We start from the raw sequence: 20058 nt of genomic DNA, 5'->3' as shown, positions 1-20058 counted from the left end.
CCTCATCAGTGAGGTTACTTCTCTTTGTGAGATTCCTAAACTCCACTTGCCTGTTCACTCAAACCTATCTGCTTCCAAGTCTTGTTTTCAATCAGGAATGTAACTTATCTCCTGCCACACCCTGGTTTGATTCTTCAGGTTTGTGTTCAACTGTGATTGAAGCTGTTCCAAAGTTGGTTGTAATTCAAAAATGGAAGACAATCATTTTTGCAATCCATGCATGCAGGTTCATCCATCTCCCATTGACTCAAATCCTTCAACTTTATGTCAAGACATGATTTTACTTTTATGCTTATTTACTCCAAAGAATCAATGTAGATTTGGGGCTGGGATGCAAAAACTTGTTCAAAACTCTACAGGAAACACAAGGAACATCTTATTTCAGCTATCGGAAATAGAATATTCAATTCATACAGTTTAATTGTGTTTCCATCTAGCTAGAAATATGGACAGTGAAGTTTAGATTTTTTTTTATTAAGCACATTCCACAGTACAAAGCCTTATATCATGAACAATATCTGTACAATTCAACATTTGTCCAATAAGCTGTTCATACACAAACTTTCCAAACAGGTAACTGGCAAACATAATTACAAGTTAGAATAAGACTATCCCAGTGCTTTGAAACATTAATCTAGCAGTAACATACAGCTGCTCAGTTATGATTAGCGAAACAAAGTCCAGAGTACAGCCAGTACTATCATTAATCCCAGGAGCAAAGTTCCTTGGGTGCCAGTCACAAACTCCACAGCTATGTTACACCAAGCACAATCAAAAGTAGTTTAGGCTGCATCTTCAAATACCATTATTTCCCATGGAAAAAAACATGAATTTCATCTTACACATGCATTAAAAAAGGATAGTTCTCCATAAATATCTGTGTCTTCAGGGACTGCAATAGGAAGTCGTTCATATTACAGCTATTTGATGACACGGGGGGGGGGGGGGAGAGGCAGGGGGAAGTAATCCACTTCCACAACTGTCAACAGTATTAAAAACTGAGAACATGGGAATGTGTCCTCGTACAGGTTCTGTGAGATTTGATCATATCCACGTCACAAGTCTTATTTTTGCGGTGTCCATTCAGAAGGGGAATTTACGAGCTCAAAACAGTAGAATTGTAACTTGTAGGGAGGTAAAGAGTGGAATACCAGAAGCAGCTCAAGTTGCGCCTTCTTCACATCTGATGTGTGCTTTATTTTTTAAATTTGACTGACAAGCTGGCAGGTGTGTGCGAGTGAAATATCCAGCCACAGCTGTTCCACTAAATAAGCAATATTCATTCATTGGTCATTTAAATTGGTTATCAACATTCCTTGACCCCTCAACCAAAAGGGGGTGGGGGGGAGAAGAGAGAGAGAATTCAGGAGCGGCAGCAAAGAAAAAAACAAATACAAACCCATATGACTAAGGAATGACAGTGTCCATATTCATGCCAACTACAGCTCCTAGACCAATCAGTATTATATTTTATTAGTTAATAATTTCTAAAACGAGCATTAGAAGAAGCCACTAAATGATGTTGTCCAGCAATAACTTAAAGAAGATACACAGGCAGTATGCCTAGAGTGTTTGCTTTCAAATAGGGGGAAACGTGTGACTAGTAGCCATGGCCAATCATAGGGAGAAGAAAGTCCAATGGTGTGTGCGAGGTTTCTCCAAATAAATGGTAAGGAACAGCAATCCTCTCCTACAAGGTCACAGTGGAATAACAATTCATCTTCAGTTCAGCATAGAAGCATGGTAATCCAGGACTATTTGAATGGATTTTAAAAGGTGCTACGAATATCTGCAACTTTGGCCATTGGCTTCAGACGATTTGCAAACACTGCAGCAATGGGGGGAGGGAAAGTGGAATTCAACTTTTATTTTATTTAGAGAAGTTAACATTAAGATAATGCATCCCATATTTTATTTTTAAAAAAGGAAAAATCCTAATGAATACCAAAATCCTCCTTTTGTCAGAAATTATTTCTACAGGAATACATCCCAACCCCATCTGGTGCCAGTAGTAAGAATGCCTGGGTGCTTAAAAGCGTATGCCTCGGCTTCTGTATACAGTATCAGGAGGCCCAGACTTCCAGCACTTGGAGGTTACAATGTTTTATGTACATTATATCTACATGCTTATACAGTTACGGTATTGGAAATAATGAGGCAAGCACACGTGAAGGATCCAACTATACCAAACATTAGGAGGAGGAGGAGGAGGAGGAGGAGGAGGAGGAGGAGGAGGACGGCTGTGGTACAGAGCACAATTAAAAGAAGAAGAAGAAGAAACAGTGCTGTACACCTAGTTTAGATCATCTAGCCCAATTTACAATCTTTAAATTAAAGCAAATTACTGGTGCAGAAATAAGTAAACTATCATCCAAAATATTACTGATCCATTCAGAAATATTTCTACCAGTCCAATTGATACTCCTAGCAAACAGAACAGGATCCGCATCAGTCATGAAACGTACAGTCTACAGGAGGAGGATGACTTTGAAAGTAAAGCCCTGTACATTCTGGGTATGTGTTTGGCACCCACATTTCACTGAGAATGTTTTTCTTCTTCAGAGTCAGATAAAAGTGCAAAGCAAATATAAATTAGGTCAAGTCTTTCCTTGACATCTGATTTACTCCCGGAAAAACAAGCCATCAGTTCAGTGTATATGGGCAATTTACTCATGAAGCTTTGGATCTTGCATTGCAGTGAAGGATAGACTGAATTTCTTCTACCTGGACTCAGTGAATTCCTAGTCAATTCCTTAGAGACCATTGAGTGAAGGAGGACCGGAAAAGGTAAGTTTAGATATAGGGTTGTGCTGCTTTGCATCTACACAGCACCTAGAACCACTTCTGACTTTAGCGCTGGCTAATGTCTTCAGGTGTGTAATCGCCAAATGTCCAGTAGTTCAAAGACTGTGGAATCCTACAAAAAAAGAAAATGAGAAGCTTGAATTAATTTCAACCATGGTCTATTACAGTCAGACACAGGACACACATCTACAAAGGCCAATAGCTGAAGTTCCTATTTAAGGCCTTCTCTGGGGCTGCACCCAGGCTGTGGAGCTCCCTGCCTTAGGGGATCAGTCTGAGATACTCCCCAGTGACCTTCACTATCTTTTAAAGAAATATTTATTTTTTATAATTCCCTTTAAATCTATGTGGTTGATCGTTTGAGGAAGTTATTTGTTATTCCATCCTCTTTGGAATCGTGTATTCTGTGATTGGGTTAAATTTTGATTTGATATTGACTTTATTCAGACACCACGCTAAGCATTTTGAGCTAAACATTATGGCTTAGTGTGCCACGTGAACCATGACTTTGCATGTTGCGTGAACCTTTCCTAACCATGGGCCACATACCCACAGTTAAACACGCTCACTAACCATTTGCTACAAAAGGGTTATAGCAGGCTAACCATGGCTTTTCATGTTGTCTGAACAGGCCCATTGTTAGATGTTACAGGTATCCTCTGAAAGATGGGGTATAAACCTACTAAGAACCACCAAATAAATGTCTAATGGGAAAGAAAAGGCACAACATTCAGAGTTGGTAGAATGAGATTTGTGTAACACAGATGAAGTTTCTATTACACCAGCCTTGCATTTAACTACTCGCCTGGTCGCCATAGGTGACAATGAATTCCATGCAAGCGAATAAGCAAGCTGGCAGATAGATGGGAGTCTTCTGCCAGTCTGCTTGCTTTCAGTGCTGGCCACTGAGGAAGGGAAGGCTGTTCCTCAGCTCCATCCATCCTCTGCCAGCCTGCTTGGTAGAAGGACATTTTTTACAACCCAGCTAGAGGCTAGCAGCCCGCATTTCTACTTCCCCTGCCTCCTTGCCCAGTATGCAAATGTAGGATATTAATCTCTGAGCAAGCTAGGATTTTTTAAAAAATATGCTACAAACTTTTGTGGGCTTATTTAGAAGGGCTGCATTACACCATACACAAACAGCCTTTCCCTTTAACTCCGCAACACGCAGAAAACACCACTTATAGGCATTTCTGCAGCTAGATGCCACAGGGAATAATTGAAATGTATTTTTCACAGTAAGGTCTCAATCTTCAAATTGCCCCTCACAGTTCCTTTTACATTTTGAACTAATTATCTAGAAAGATTCAACATATCGGAATAATGACCTTTTAAAAGCAGACAGGGTATGTTTGCTTGGCAATATTACACTCTTGTACAAGCACCATGCCTTGCTAGCTCTCTGAAAACTAATACAATGTCTTGCAATTAAGCACAAAATAATTAAATCTAATCTGATATTTCTTTCTCCCCGAGGGGGGGGGGGCGGACTTTGGTGGTCAACTATGGCCATGGGAGTGTCACTGCTAAGAGGTTAAACATTTTTTAGTTTTTGTTTAAATGTTTAAATAAAGGATTATATTAGATTATCATATGGTAACAATTTTGATCTTGTTACAATAAAAAAGGAATTCAACAGAAGGCAATAAAGTGTGCTTATAGCCAAAAGCGCTAGGGTTGTCAGAAATGATAGACTTTAAAAGGCCTATTCATTTGGGACACTATTAAAAAAAAAAAGTGCAGGGTTTGGTTAAAAAATTAGAGACCTGCGTTATTTGAGCACAGCATATAAAAACGGTTCCTCTATCATTAGTAATATTTGCTGTTTTATGAAAGAGAGCAACGTTTCTGCCCTGTGATTTAGAAAACACTGTAGAACAGTGGTTCTCAACCTTCCTAATGCCGCGACCCTTTAATACAGTTCCTCATGTTGTGGTGACCCCCAACCATAAAATTATTTTCGTTCTTCTCTACACGATCCATTGTCATGGGATGGTTTGCTAATGAAAATAATACATAACAATAGCTTTAATAATACAAAAGATGATACATGACATAGTTCAGTCAATACAGTTTCCGAAGACCATCGGAAATATGTGTTTTCCGATGGTCTTAGGCGACCCCTGTGAAAGGGTCGTTCGACCCCCAAAGGGGTCCCGACCCACAGGTTGAGAACCGCTGCTGTAGAATATATATGAAGCTGCCTTATAGAGAGTCTGACCATTGGTCCATTCAGCTCAGTACAATCCACTGGGACCAGCAATAGTTCTCCGAGCCCAGCCCTACTATGCAACATATCCTTTAAGTAAAGACGCCAAGGACTGGGGCCTGGGACCGTCTGCTTGCAAAGCATGGATGGTTTTCCCTAGAAGGCCCTGGATCCTGCCAAGGCAGAACACACTTAACAGGCCATTGTCCAATGGCGTCCCTTATGTTACCTGCATCTCTCTATGGCAGGGACACACTGCTATGCAAACTCAGACATGAGCCAGGGTTTGGAAAGTAGCTAAGCCTTGTAATGTAACGGCAAAGAGGTACGGCCCTCCATTAAGAAACACCTCCTGTGGCAATTCACTCGACGCTCATTAGTTCATGCTTCTCAGCTGACTGGTGCCCACTGCATAGGGTGACTATATGGAAAGGAGAACAGGGATCCTGCAGTTTTATAGGAAAGGGAATTTCAGCAGGTGTCATTTGTACGCCTGCAGCACCTGGTGAAATTCCCTCTTCATCACAACAGTTGGAGCTGCAGGAGTCCTGCACTCTTTTGTATCTTGTCACTCTAGCAGAGCTCCTGCGGCTTTAACTGTTGTGATGAAGAGAGAATTACACCAGGTGCTGCAAGTATACAAATGACAAATTCCCTTTTCTATACAACTATTAAAGATACAGGAGTCCCGTCCTCCTTTTCATATGGTCGCCCTACCACTGCAAAAGGAAGGGAATAAGACCCCTTTGCTGCTAATCCCTCCCTCCGCAAACACATGTATCTATCTTGCAATTTGTGTCTCTCACCCAAACAGCACGTATCTCAATATGGCCAGGGGCAGGATTACCTGGGAAGGGGATGTCATCGCTCCTTGCCTTAGTTCTCCCCATAGAACAGCTTTCCCCAACCTGGTGCCTTCCAGATAATTTGGACCACAACACCCAGCATTCCTGACCATTGGCCATATGTCCAAAACATCAGGAGGGTACAAGGTTGAGGCAAGGATGCCTCTTACTTGAAGCACATACTGCTTTTTTTAGGGTAAGGGAGAACAGAAGGAGAGGAGTGATTACCAGTGCAGATTCAAACTCGCATGAATTTCTGAACATATTAAACATTCTTCGTCATATACCTGGGGTTTATTTTATTTTACCCCAGGACAGGGCCCATTCAAGTTATGCTAGAGGCATGTTGCAATTAAAATCTGGCCAGTTCAGTCACACTTACCTCTGGCAGATTACTTTTATACACTACTAAAAGTGCAGTTATTGAAACACCACCCAGAGAGGTCTATACAACAGCATCTACTACACACGGCACGTAATACATCAAGAAAGCAAGACAGTGTCACTCCAGGGAAGAGAAATGGGACGGCCTGTATATTGCCGAATTCAGTTTGGCCATAAATTATATGACCTCAAATCAATAGCAAGTGAAATCACAGAGGACAGATCCCATAAAACTAGAGAACGGAATTTTTTGCTACTTTCAATATCTTCTCGGATTGAGTGAAGGAGAGAAGGAGTGGTTTATAACAACTAAAATAGTTGCTAGTAACCAATCTGGAAATAAGTCACACCAAGCCTATTTATTTCATTGGCAGAACTCGGTTAGCATATAAAAAGAAGGCAACTGCGCTATAATCCCCCAAGCTTAGCTAGCACAAAATATCCTTGTCTACATAATTATACGTAAACTTGTCTATACATAACAGCATCACTAGGAGCCCATGAAGACCCCACTTGAAAAATATCAAGATGCCACTGTGAGAGAGTTACTACAACACAAACCTGGAAAATCTAAACATGCAGATTCAAGTCTAACTCCAATACATATTAAGACTAGCCAATTAATTGGTTACAATGTCAAAACAATTTCCACTTACTCTACTGGACAACCTCATTAAACATATTGAAGACAATTAACCTTTGTGCCAGGGCCACTACCAGGAATGGATGCAGTGACTGGTACAAAAAGGACCTACTTAAGATAGAGGCTTACCTTGGTGAGTAGTAAATTGCAGACTGTTATCTGGAGATGTAAGTGTATGTTCTGGATGGAGAGCGTGTCTCGTTTTGTGCATTAGGGGGCACATTTAAAAAATCCCAAATCAAAATGGTATCATCATGGGAACTACTAATGATCTGAAATTCATCAAATTGGAGTCTAAACACACGACCTGAATGTTCCTGAAAAAAAAATGCCAATGGTTCATAGTTAGTAGGGCAGACAGCTCTGTTCATCAGGTGTATACTTCTTCAAATACTCGTTTCTACACAAAGTTGGAAAGGTCATGGATTTAGGAGCGGCTTCACACTTTACGTGGCAACAGTGTTCGTTGCAGACACACTGGTTTCCCCCCGCAGCAAGCCTGCATGTAAAGTGCAGGTGACAGGTGTGCATCTGTATACATGGAGCGGCTTCATGCCCACCCCATGCTTGGGTATACTGAAGCGGGCCCCTGTCGACGTTCTGCTTCTGGGACTAACAAGACAGGTCTGAGCCCAAGAGACCAGGGCTTCTGAATACATAGAGGCAAACCTAGAAAGACCATTGCTAGGAATTAAAAGGGCCACTCAGCATCTCTTGACCTGTTTCCAGAACTACCAAGCAGCATGACAGAAAAAAAATCTCGAATGGGACTTAAGTCAAGAAATACTTTTGTAAGCCGCCGTGAGAGCCTTTTTTGGCTGAATGGCGGCATAAAAATCCTTAAATAAATAAATAAAAATAAATAAAGTTGCATTAATATTGGATACATCCTCTTAAAAAGAAAATGTGAAGGCGTTTGACAGTGCCCAGCATAAGACAAATAGCTGTCTACGGAGGTGAACATCTGAAAACTCTTTTCATATCAGCAGAATAGGAAAATAAAAGGGGTATCAGGATACAAGTTATAAGACTGGATTAAGTGTGGGTGGCTTTTTCCCACTGTGAATGGCTCTTGTCATGAAAGGTGTCCAACGCGTGCCAAGATGCTATCACTGCTTCTCCATATCCTCTTCGAAACTCCAGGATGGAGAACACCTCCTTGCTGCAGAAGAGAAATTGGGGAACCAGCAGAAGCATTTTTGACGCACAGCGCTACCTTGGAGGACAAGTTGAAATGGGAAGAGGGGTGGGACAAGGCCAATGATGCTGCCGTTGCATAGTTCTGAAGCTTAGGTCCCCTATGCCTGGGAACACATTTCTCCAGGAAGGACTCGGAAGTCTCAGAGGTACCTGCCTGTCTGGGACTACTTTGGGGAGCAAGACAACTCTCAGTGGCTCTTAGAGGATGGCAACAAGGGAGAGGGCCTTTTCAGCGGTGGCCCCCCTATTATGGAATGATCTCCCCGGTGAGGCTCGCCTAGCACCAACATTGTTATCTTTTCAGCGCCAGGTCAAGACTTTTCTCTTCTCCCAGGCAGTTAACAACGCTAAGTTTGTTTGTTTTTTAATGGACCCCAGAACTGTTGTTTTTAAATGGATACCGTTGTTTTTATACTGATGGTTTTTTATGGTTTTAAATTTTGTATACTTTTTAATGTTCCCTGTTTTTCACTTTTGTAGACTGCCCAGAGAGCTTTGGCTACGGGGGCGGAATATAAATTTAATAAATAAATAAATATGCCTGAAGGATCGTCTCCTCCCATATACACCTGTCCAGACCTTAACATTGTCCCTCAGTAGTCCTTCTCCAGGAGCCCCACCACCACCAAAGGAAGCGAGTCGGTGGCTCCTAAGAAGAGGGCCTTTTCTGTTTTGACATCCCGGTTATGGAACGGGATTCCCACGGGAGCTTACTTGGCACCTGCCTTATGTTCTTTTTGGCAGCAGGTGAAGACTTCCTTATTTTCCCAGGCATTCTAGTCTTTCAGTTTCTGTTTTAAATCTGTTACTTAATTTTAAATCTTTGCACTGCTGCTCGATCTTTCTTTGGTGCTTATTTTATACTGCAGTTTTAAACTTTCATATTGTATTTTGCATTTCATGTTCCATGGTTTCAACTGTTGTGAACAGCCCAGGCAGCTTCCACTGTTGGGCGGCATAGAAAGGTAATCAATAGAGCAGATGCTGCAATGCAATGAGGAGTACAACCATAAATCAAAGCAATGACCAGAAACAAAAAGAGGAATGTATAAAGTGATTCACTTTACATTTTGTACGCTCATATGCATTCCCGGGTACAAAACACATGTTCCAGCCAGTCTGAAAGGAAGGAGTATGTGCAAAATTTAGCACATGTCCCTTTGAAACAACTAAACCCCAGTTCTTAGAATTTTAAGAATGAGACACACATATTAATTGCACACACCCTTCAGTCGTGATGAAAGGTACCAGAGAGCCCAAGAGACTACCGCTATTGGGCGGTATAGAAATGTAATAAATAAATAATAAATAAATAAATAATACCATCTCAGGGTGCAAAACTTAAAGTGAGAATCAGTCCAGAGTCTTCTTTCAGTGTATAAAAGCATCTAAACTTTTCACTTATAGAACTGGGAAGCAGAATTAGGGATGTTAAGGAGGGACACATGGAAAATTTTATAAAAGCCAAGAGGGGCAGTATATGAACTATCATTCAGAAGACACAATGACTGGAGTAAAGTACCACACTAGCGATGTCTCGGGGCATTTTGAAAAGTGATCAGGAGGACTGGGACACAGACATGCTAAATCTTTGCTTTCAGATCCAGTTTTCAGAACAGCACAAAATTTCCACTCTATTGCAAGACCCTCGGTAGATTTACAAAGAAATTCAATACGATTAAAAAGTACTTCTGTTGAACAACTATACAAATATATCAATAGCCATCCTACCAGGGCAGGTGAGAGTGGGAAGCAGGGCGTTTCCACCAGTTCCCACCCCGAAGAAAGACTTAATTCCCCCCCCCCCGCCCCCACTTCCCTCCCCATCCCTTTTTAGATGGTCAGGAACTGCCTTGTTTTACTGACTACATGTAAGGAGCCTTTATGGTTGGAGAAGCACGATAGAAATACTTTAAATAAATGAATTTATCTCTACATACCACCAATGTACGTAAGCATAGTGTACTTGCTGGGGCACGAGGGTCAAGAGCAGCTTGCAAATCCCAAACTTTGATTTTGCTGGGAAGTGAAGAGAGAAAGTTGGTCAGGACATTCTGCCGTACATGCAACTCTCCCGCACCGCAGAAAACTAATCTCAGAAATGGAAACAGAACTGGCTTTAAAGCACGTACCCATCATAGGCTCCGCTTACAATCCTCTTGTTATCAAATCGGATGCATCTAACCAGTTCTTCGTGGCCTTCTAGCACTCTTAAACAGGCCCCACATTCGATATCCCAAAGCCTTAAAAGAAAGATCACATACAGCTGTCTTAAAACATGCATCCCCTCTTCTATACCTTGCTATTGCTGTCTGAGCACGACCGGCTGCTTTCGGAAAAGTCTACACTCAACTCGAGGTTGTCTGTGGAATCCCCCAGGGCCATTCTGTTCAGATCCCCTGGGAGAAGGAGTACATTCAGAGTCGGCCTACAGAGTTGGTATGTTTACTTTGATTACTTGGCTCAAAAGAATTTAAGCTGTATTCAGACCATTTTTCAACACCCTTTCTTCCCTCCTGATGCCGCATGAACTTGGCTGAACACTGTGCCCCGGGGGCCAACGTCCCCCATTTCTCTCCCAGCCCTAAGAGCCTGGCTGGATTTGTGCAACAAACACCCATGCAACGGGCTGCTTCCTCTTCTAGAAGATGACCGGAGGAATAGTGCAGTTTTGCCTGCTAGGGTTCAGCTGGGGCTAATCGCTGCTTGGGCCAGGTGAGCAAGCTTGCCAGAAATAGCAAGCTTAGCTTATAATGGCTGAGAAAGCCATATCCAGTAGAAATCTGTACAAGAAACTGGGGGCAGGATAAACTTGATGCCAGCCTTTTCAGAGATCTTCAGCTTAAAAGTTCTCTAACACCACAACCCATGCAATTAATTTTGTTGTCATCAATATGTTTATTTTGGGCACTTAGATTTATATGCTGGTTTCTTTTTGCCATAAGATCCATCATTACTCATTTATTGTATGAACTACAAAGTTGCTTCAGCGTACAGTAGAGCTTTGCTAGCTTCAAGTGGCCTGCTCCTGTCAGACTGTTTCACCATGAACCCCTCCCCAGTAGCCCACAACCACCATTGCACACATGGCCACAAGTGTGGAAGGTCAAGGGGAAAGCCAAGGCCCCATCCTAAGCAGCCCAGCTACCCTTCTCTAGGTCAAAGCTTTATTAAAGGAAGTGTGACTTCTTGGGAGTTAGTACCTATGAAAGGGTGCAAGAATAACCTTTGGTGGTGACCAAAGAGCAACTGGACAGATAATTGTTACTGTCAAGAAAAAAGGGCCTACAGGTATTGGCTTGACTTACCAGCCATCTTCCTTTTTGTGCTTACCATCAACTTCCTTTTGTGCTCACCACTTCCCTCCCTGAAATCCTCTAGCATATGCAGAGAACTTGGGGTAGGGCTAGTAATTTGACTCATTTGTGCTGACATTTGGAGAAGGTTAAAGAAAAGCCAGAAAGCGGTTTCTCAACTTCTCTGTACCCCAGCACAAATGAGAGCTTGTGGCAGGGGTACAAAACGTCATCTGGCCTTCCTGGGTCTCAATCCAGGCCTCCAGGCTTCCCCAGGTGGCCCTGCCCACAAATCGTTTGGTGGTTTCCAGGCTTGTGTGCATTTCACCCCGGATCTGTGATGCTTCTAAGGCTCAGTTACTGGCAGTAACAGCTTTAAGCTCGAATATACTGGCATTCTGGACCCTCCCTTTTTGCCTCCTGTCCTACCCACCACTGGAATGTGGCCCCCAAAAGTTTCTCCAAAATGTAATCTGGCCCCCAGGGGGAAAGAGGTTCGACGCCCCTGGCTTATGTTCCTGGAGATCCTTCTTCCTAAAGGGCCAGGACACTTGCATTCGTGGCTGCCCATAAAGGATCTTAAAAGAAGGCCATGGAAACAGAGGGAGGCACACTCCTAAGGAGCGAAGGAAGAGAAGAGATGACCTTGGAGGTCTGAAGGGTTTCTCGATCCTCACAGCACATGGAATATACTTCCACTCATGTCAACGGCTTTGCCCTAACGCAAGCAAGGCTGCTACCTACCTAATGGTATTGTCCGATGATCCACTCACGACGAGTCGATCCCTGTACTGAAGGCAGGCAATACCCCGCTTGTGCCCGTTGAGAGTGCGAACAAATTCACATGTGCTTGTGCTCCAGACCTATGGGGAAAAAGAAATATTTAGGCCAAGCTTGGATGTTTTTGCATTCTGCCCTGTAATAAAACATGGCTCAGCAGTATTATGAAACACAATATACATGCTACTGAAGGCAAAAAGAGTTTTCATTGCAGAAGGCTACTTCTAATTGCGTGGGATGTGTTCCAAGGAGCAAGCCACGACGTTGTCACATTCAGTGTAGCGTTCAATAAGCTGACAGCGATCAACATTAGCTCAGAGTATGCAGTGGGGTGTTTAGCGTTACATGAGGAGTGGGACCGCTTGTACAACAGGGCTTTTCCACTCCCAGTGCAGCCCCCTTCGCCCCTGCCCTCCACCAAGCCCCGAGAGATCATCGGGGTCAAGAAGTTCTGGAGTGTGGCACAGTGGGAGGGGGAAATCACAGAAAATTGGAGAGAGGCGGCTTGCCTGAGCCGAGAATTGCTTGTGCAAGCTTCTTCTGCCTTACTTTCAGCTATCACCACCACCCCCAACCCCTCTCCTCTCTTCCCCCTGGTCCTCTGCCACCACTACAGCATCTTCATGTCATATACCTGTCTTTGATGAAGGTTTTCCCACCCTCAAGTTTTTCCAGGGAGCTGCAGCACGAAAGAGGAAGGCAAGGAATTGCCCTTGTGTGAATGCCCCTGTGCTAACCATGCTTTGGAAAGCCCTGCTGCACGAGTAGACTTCCGCTCATTGGGTTTTTTTAAAGTTGTAATCACAAAGCATTTCATAGGCGATTTTTCAGAATGGAAGGCAGTATTTGGGGGCAGAACTACTTTTGGCACACTCTAAGCAGCTCTTTCTGGGGGATGCACCTCACGGTCAGGCATAAACATGGCCTTTGTGCAGAGCGTTTTAATTTCTCAAAAGAGAACAAACTTTAAAGTTGCTGCTGAGGAAGGAAGCTGGGAAAAGGGAACTCCATGTAGGTTTCATGCCGAAAAGTAGGGTGCCAACTGAAACAGTAAAAATGGTATTTGAAAAATAAAAATGAAAAGCTGTCTTCCTTAGCTGATTTCAAGAGCAAATTTGACACGGATCTATTAGGGAATTTAACTAGGGTGACCATATGAAAATGAGGACAGGGCTCCTGTATCTTTAACAGTTGCATAGAAAAGGGAATTTCAGCAGGTGTCATTTGTATATATATGTATGTATGTATATGGAGAACCTGGTGAAATTCACTCTTCATCACAGCAGTTAAAGCTGCAGGGGCCCTGCCTTCTTTTAAATCTGGTCACTCTAGTATAGCTCCTGCAGCTTAAACTGCTGTGATGAAGAGGGAATTTCACCAGGTTCTCCATATATACAAATGACATCTGCTGAAATTCCCTTTTCTGTGCAACTGTTAAAGATACAGGAGCCCTGTCCTCCTTTCCATAGGGTCACCCTAATTTAACCTCATGACAATAATGTGACAGAAGCCACAAACAGAAGTACAAAAAAAGTTTAAGCATCTGCACAATGATGCTTTAAAAAGCAGAAGCCATTAGAGCATGGGTAGGGAACCTATGGACCCCCAGAAGCTGGTAGACTCCAACTCCCACCAGCCGCAGCCAGCATGGCCAATGGTCAGAGATTATGAAAGTTGCAGTCTGGCAGTATATAGCGGGCCACAGCTTCCCCATCCCTGCATTAGATGAACAGCCACAGCTTATCTTCCGAAAATACTCCAAAGGGGATTTCATTTTCATCATCATCATCATCCCAGACACATGCGATTTTTTTTTTTTATTATTTATTACATTTATATCCCGCCTTTTTTCCTCCGAGGAACCCAAGGCAGAAAACATAATCCTCCTCCTCCTCTCCATGTTATCCTCACAACAACAACCCTGTGAGGTGGGTTGGGCTGAGAGTCTGTGACTGGCCCAAAGTCACCCAGTGGGTTTCCATGGCCAAGCAGGGACTAGAACCCGGATCTCCCAACTCCCAGTCCGACACCTTAGCCACTGCACCACACTGGCTAAACTGATGCTCCATCATTGCTTTATGAATTTGCCGTTTCAAGTAACTTATTGGCAACTCACTTTAATGGTCCTATCACCAGAAGCAGATACAATGTACTTGTCATCAAAGTCGACCACGTTTACAGCAGCCCGATGGCCAACTAAGACCCGGCGCAGCGTGATGTCAGTTGGGGAGGCCATATCCCAGACAGCAATTGATCTGTCCTTTGAACAGGTTACCATCAAACCATTACTGAAACGCAAGTGAAGCACCGCCTCATTGTGATGGATCAGTGTGTTCAGGACTTCGCCTGTGTTCACATCCCAAACTCTGCAAAACATAATAATTATAAAAAGGATTAAATAGTATGAAACCAACTGCAAGTCTCCTGGGAGAAAAAGCTCTCACCCACTTTGAACTTAGACTGCTAAGCTCCCACAATTTCTGAAAACATAGTTTGCGATATGAAACAATTAAATCAGATGTTAGCTGTGGTGGGAACAACATGTATGTAAAATCACATCACCTTATACTCTTGGTCTGGGATTTTATCCTGAAAATAGGGCTATAAATCAGCCTTCCCCTCAACCTGGAACCAGGTTGAACTACAACTCCCATAATCCTAAGCCACTTCAACATCTAAGGTCCTCCTCCGCGTGCTTACTCCAAGGGAAGCTCAGAGGATGGCAACAAGGGAGAGGGCCTTTTCAGTGGTGGCCCCCCCGATTATGGAACAAATCACCCTGATGAGGCTCGCCTGGCGCCGTTATCTTTTCGATGCCAGGTCAAGACTTTTCTCTTCTCCCAGGCATTTAACAGCATATGCTGAGCCTTCTAACTGACCCCAGATCAATATCTGTTGCAACGGATATTGTCTTTGTACATGATCTGTTTTATGTTTTTACGGGTTTTAAATTTTGTATATCTGTTCTCTTAAATGTTCAATGTTTTAATCTTTGTAAACCGCCCAGAGAGCTTCAGCTATGGGGTGGTATATAAAACAACAACAACAACAACAACATCATCATCATCATCATCATCATCATCATCATCATCATTTTATGGAAGTTGTAGTCCAACACATCTGGAAGGCACTAGGTTGGCGAAGGCTGCTAGAATTCTATAAAAAAAATAAAACCTTTTGCTCCCATCTCTTTATCCCAGCGTTCAATAAACTCCTGTCCACTTTCAGGGATAACACCCCCCACGTTGTATAAAATTATTTTAAACAGGCTACTACGCTAGTGGCCGGTCCAGAAAGCCATGTTGTTGTCAAACAGCTACGACGTGGCAGGGAGAGGGGAGCGAACTGCCATGCAAAAGTGGCAGGTTGGAGAGGATGCTTAACCCTTCCCCTGCCTACAGCTTTTCTCCTGAAACCATCTCCCCACAGCTACGTTGCCCTCCCCAAATTCACTGAGAGAGGAGGGGAGGGGAAGGATCTCCCCCCTGCCTCTCCACAACAAATCGTCCCCATCCCAAGTGCTTTCTAGGTGTTGGGTAGAGACCCAGGTTCCCCCATCTGTGCTTGCAAACGTAATGATAGAAACCACCAAGCGGTATTTAATGAAATACTGAAACGTTAGTAGGTGTAAGATGAGCCAGTAAAAGAAATGCCAGAGAATATCTTATTCGAGATTTTGGTGAGCAACCATGCATCTCCTTTACCTCAGTCCCTTTTCTGCCATATATGTAACTACAAAAATGCTCACCTCACAGTGGAGTCAGATGATCCAGTTACAATGACTCTTTCATCATACTGCAGACAGAGAACGGAGCCAGTGTGTCCTGTTAGTATTTTCAAACATTCCAATCCGTTTTTATCCCAAATCTGCCAAATAGAAACACAGGTGAGTTACTTGAGTGCAGAATCAGTTTCTCTCTCTAGCTGTAAAGCCATGGCAAAAGGAACCTGCAGTCCATTCTGCCAGGAGAAGACACAGGTTGTTCCATTGGGTTCAGCATCTTGTGTGTCTTTTGGAAAGAGGCAGGAACATATTATGCGACTGAGTACCTGAATTACACTGTTAGAGCAGAAGCCGGGACTGGGGGAGTGAATCCAAAAACCATGAAATCTAGAGAAACAAGGTTTTATGCCTGATTTGCAAAAAAAAAAAAAAAAAAAAAAGGTGACTGCTTAGATTCCTCAGTCTTATGACATTTTACCACTTATAAGACCCTTTTTTAAGCTCTCATGGTTGCAAATAATCTTGAGAATGTATCTCTCCCTACTCAGTGTTTCAATCAGAAGCACACAAATTTAAGTAAATGTCATGGGACTGTAAGCATGGAGTATTTTGTCTTGATTTTTTTTTAAAAAAAAACTTCTGTTGAGATATATTGCATTCCTTAGAGTTAGGTTTTATGATGTTTAAACACTAACCCAGTTCGCATGTCACAGCGGCAATTCCTGGGCTGTTTAACCCACAAACTACGGTGACAGACAAAGCATGTTCATTATGCACTTGTCACTTCTGCTTTTAATCAATAACCAAGGAAAGCTCTGTTGTTTGATGAAGTGCAAACCCAGAAACTCTGGACTGTTTGTTGGTTAAACAACCCAGAATTAACCCAACAACAAAACACAGGTTGTTTAACCTCTCTGGGTTGTTAAACAGAAATGGTTCATGCGCTCCACCAACCTCTGAAATTCCTGGTTTAAACAACCCAGTAACTGCCACCATGACATGCAAACTGGGTCAATGTGTTAGCTGCCTTGGGTATTTTTTTTAAAATGGAAAGATGTGGTAGAAATCCTTCAATAAATAAATAAACCTCTGACATAGACCACAAATTTCTTAAATTATGTCCTGTTTTCCAATCTTCACTTTTTTATCCTCAGAAGTAGAACGTAGCCTAAGTTCAATGGACAGCATTTTGTATTCTAAACTATTAGAATACAGATGTTCTACAATGGTGCAGCAGCAGACAAATAATCCTACCAGAACCAAGACAAGATAGGATAATCTCCTAAAAAATAAAAATAAAATACAAGCATCCATACTTTTAAAGCTCAGCTAAAAACTTTTCTTTTTCCTAAAGCTTTTAAAACTTGATGTTGTTCGGACTTTATACTGTTAGTTTTACCCTACCCTGTGCCTGTTTACCCTACCCTGTGCCTGTTGGCATTCTCTTCCCCTCCTTATTGTTCTACTATGATTTTATTAGATTGTAAGCCTATGCGGCAGGGTCTTGCTATTTACTGTTTTACTCTGTACAGCACCATGTACATTGATGGTGCTATATAAATAAATAAATAAATAAATAAATAAATAAATAAATAAATAATAGCACAAAGCCAAACTACACTGACCCACTCATAGCCTCTGAGACAAGAAAGAAAGAAAGAAAGAAAGAAAGAAAGAAAGAAAGAAAGAAAGACAATAAATCCCGTTACCTTAATGGAGTTGTCCCTTAGGCCACTGATAATTTTCTCATCGTCATACTGTAAGCAGTAAACACCTTTACTATTTTCAGAGCGGCACTGAATCCTTTGCAAGTTGTGCCTTCCACATCGCCAGTTAGATTCTATAGTCTACAAGAGATCAAAAAGAGGTTGGGTGATGTACAATCCTGTCACATTTTTTACCACTGATATTTAAGTTAAAAATGTTTATTCACTCCCCACAAAAATATCCCATCAGGCTGTAGCAGAGGGGACAGATTGGGAGTTAGGTCATTCCATTGTCTTTGCTGAGAAATCAGCTAGCTCTTCCTCTCCGTTTCCACTGCAGCTGGTTTAGCTTTAAGAATTGTTGCCTGAATTTCCTTGTTTTCCTCTTCCCTCCCTATCCTGCTTTCTTTTTGTGCCATGTTTTTTTTAGATCATATTTAAGTTGCCCTGGGAGTCTTTTCAGCTGAAGAGCAGGTAAAAATACTCTAAACAGACGAAGTTATTTCTGTTATATTCTGCACAGTTCTCTTACATCAAGTTGAAGGACATGCCTGATTTAATTAATCTAGTATTTTATTTTTCATTAATTTTGGTTAATGAACCTAATATTATAACTCTGATTGTAGATCCAATCTGGCCAGTCATAACCAAAAAAAGGGAGAGGCACATGACGTCACTCAAAGATTGTTTAAATCAGATCTAAAGCAAAACTCTAATCCAAGGAAAACTTCTTTCTGGTTCGATTCTTAGTTTGGGTCTTTTCCATCTGATAAGGACAGATAAAAAACCAATAGGTTCCATCCAAAGTCATGTAAGTGGACTTCTTCTTGTTCTCCTTCCCACATGCATTCCCAAATTTGATCAAGTGGGGCTGCAGGAGGGAGTTAGAATCAATTTCAACAGCAGTTTCTGTTCTGCTCATTGAAAGGCAGGACTGGAACTCAATGTTGTTTGTTTGTTTGTTTCAATTCAAATTAGATTTTAAAAGAACACCAATTACATTAACTAACATTTTTAAAGAATGGCTTGGTGTAAAACAAAATCTGAAAGTGATACCAAAATGCTAAATTACATACCTCTCAAATATCAATTCATGACCTTCTAGCAGAGACATTGAATTAAAATCTGCTTTATTTGACTTCTAAGGCAAGTCTTATACATATGAATAGTGGGACCCTGCAATAAAATGGTGTCCTATAGCCCTGGGCCTGAGGCCAAGGGGAATGAGAAAAAAACAAGCTCTTTTTTAAAACAAAATACGTTTTTGAACATTTAATGCAGCCAGTTTCTACACAGCTGAGTGCTGGATTTGGCCTGGGAGGAGGTCAGAGGAACCAATTTAAGTAGATTTACCTTTGCTACAACCAGAATGGTATTGAGGATTTTTGACTAAGGCCAAGTTCGCACGTTTGGGGAAGGGAAAATAAGATATCATAGCTTATTTTCCTGCCCAACATGTGCTGGTCACATGCTGCATCATTACCACAATTACCTTCACTGGGCGTGGCTTGTTGTGTCATCCAAACCCGGTGAAAGTGTGTAGCAAGGCTGGGTTACAAACCACTCCACAACCCTAGAACGTGTCATGGGTTGTGGGGGCGGTTTGTAAACTGTGCCTGGCGAGGGTAATTATGATAACAATATAGCACATGACCAGTGGGAAAATAATAAAGTAGAATGGCTTATTTTCCTTCCCCAATTGTGCAAACCCATATAAGAGCCTAAAACAGCCTCAACCTCACCTGACCTATCATATTAATGGTGGACTACACTGCAGATCTTCAAGCAAGGGATCAGTATTCTTGCATGTGATCATACAGCCCAAGAGAAACCCATTCATTTCACAGCTGTCCTCCTTGCACAGACATAACTGGTTTGCATGACTAAAAGTTTTGGTACTCTGAAAATATTCAGGAAATGCTGGTTAAAATCTCCTTGATTTAAAATCAGCTTTCCCCAACCTGTTGCCATCCAGGTGTTTTGGACTTCAACTTCCAGCATTCTTGACCATTAGCTATTCTGGTTGGCGTTGATGTCCAGAACATCTGGAGGGTGCCAGGTTGGGGGTAAGTGGGTTTAAATCAATCTACCCCGAATTGGATGGGTTCTAATCCAGAAAGAAGGAGGTAGTATTCAATATACAGACCCAGTTAAGAATTTAACTGGCCAGTGGTTAAGCACATGCACGTGCAGCTGTTTACAGCTTCCCACAGCGGCCGCGTGGGCATCATTTGAACTGCTCCGAATATACTAGGATGTCACTCATTCTTGAGGCACTGCATGCAGGAGTCAGGTTCACCGAATCAAACCCTAGTCAAAGCAATTCTATTTACGTGTTTAGAGAGAAACACGCTTTCCATTTTGTGCAATTTTCAGGTTGGGGTTTTTTTGGGTTTTTTTTTTTAAGCTTTTTATAAAGTTACCAGACGTAAATGCGGGCTGCAAATCAAAGCAACTGGAGTGTGT

The 20058-nt window shown here is 42.2% G+C and overlaps 1 protein-coding gene across 4 annotated transcripts in view; it reads right to left on the bottom strand.

Moving 5' to 3' along the window:
* Positions 1-483: 483 nt before the first annotated feature.
* The window catches only part of FBXW11 (F-box and WD repeat domain containing 11), a 98437-nt gene continuing 78862 nt past the window's right edge, over positions 484-20058 (bottom strand). For all 4 annotated transcript variants that reach the window (XM_063125283.1, XM_063125285.1, XM_063125282.1 and 1 more), the window contains 8 exons: positions 17596-17733; positions 15911-16029; positions 14279-14528; positions 12127-12245; positions 10219-10329; positions 10027-10105; positions 7016-7203; positions 484-2917 (listed from right to left, as the gene is read on the bottom strand). In XM_063125283.1, the coding sequence (XP_062981353.1) occupies positions 7042-7203; positions 10027-10105; positions 10219-10329; positions 12127-12245; positions 14279-14528; positions 15911-16029; positions 17596-17733 (978 nt within the window). In that variant the 3' untranslated portion in view covers positions 484-2917; positions 7016-7041. The remainder of the gene's footprint in view (positions 2918-7015; positions 7204-10026; positions 10106-10218; positions 10330-12126; positions 12246-14278; positions 14529-15910; positions 16030-17595; positions 17734-20058) is intronic.

Source organism: Elgaria multicarinata, chromosome 4 (assembly GCF_023053635.1).
Source record: "Elgaria multicarinata webbii isolate HBS135686 ecotype San Diego chromosome 4, rElgMul1.1.pri, whole genome shotgun sequence".
Classification (NCBI taxonomy): Eukaryota; Metazoa; Chordata; class Lepidosauria; order Squamata; family Anguidae; genus Elgaria; species Elgaria multicarinata.
This window is presented reverse-complemented; position numbering and strand designations above follow the sequence as displayed.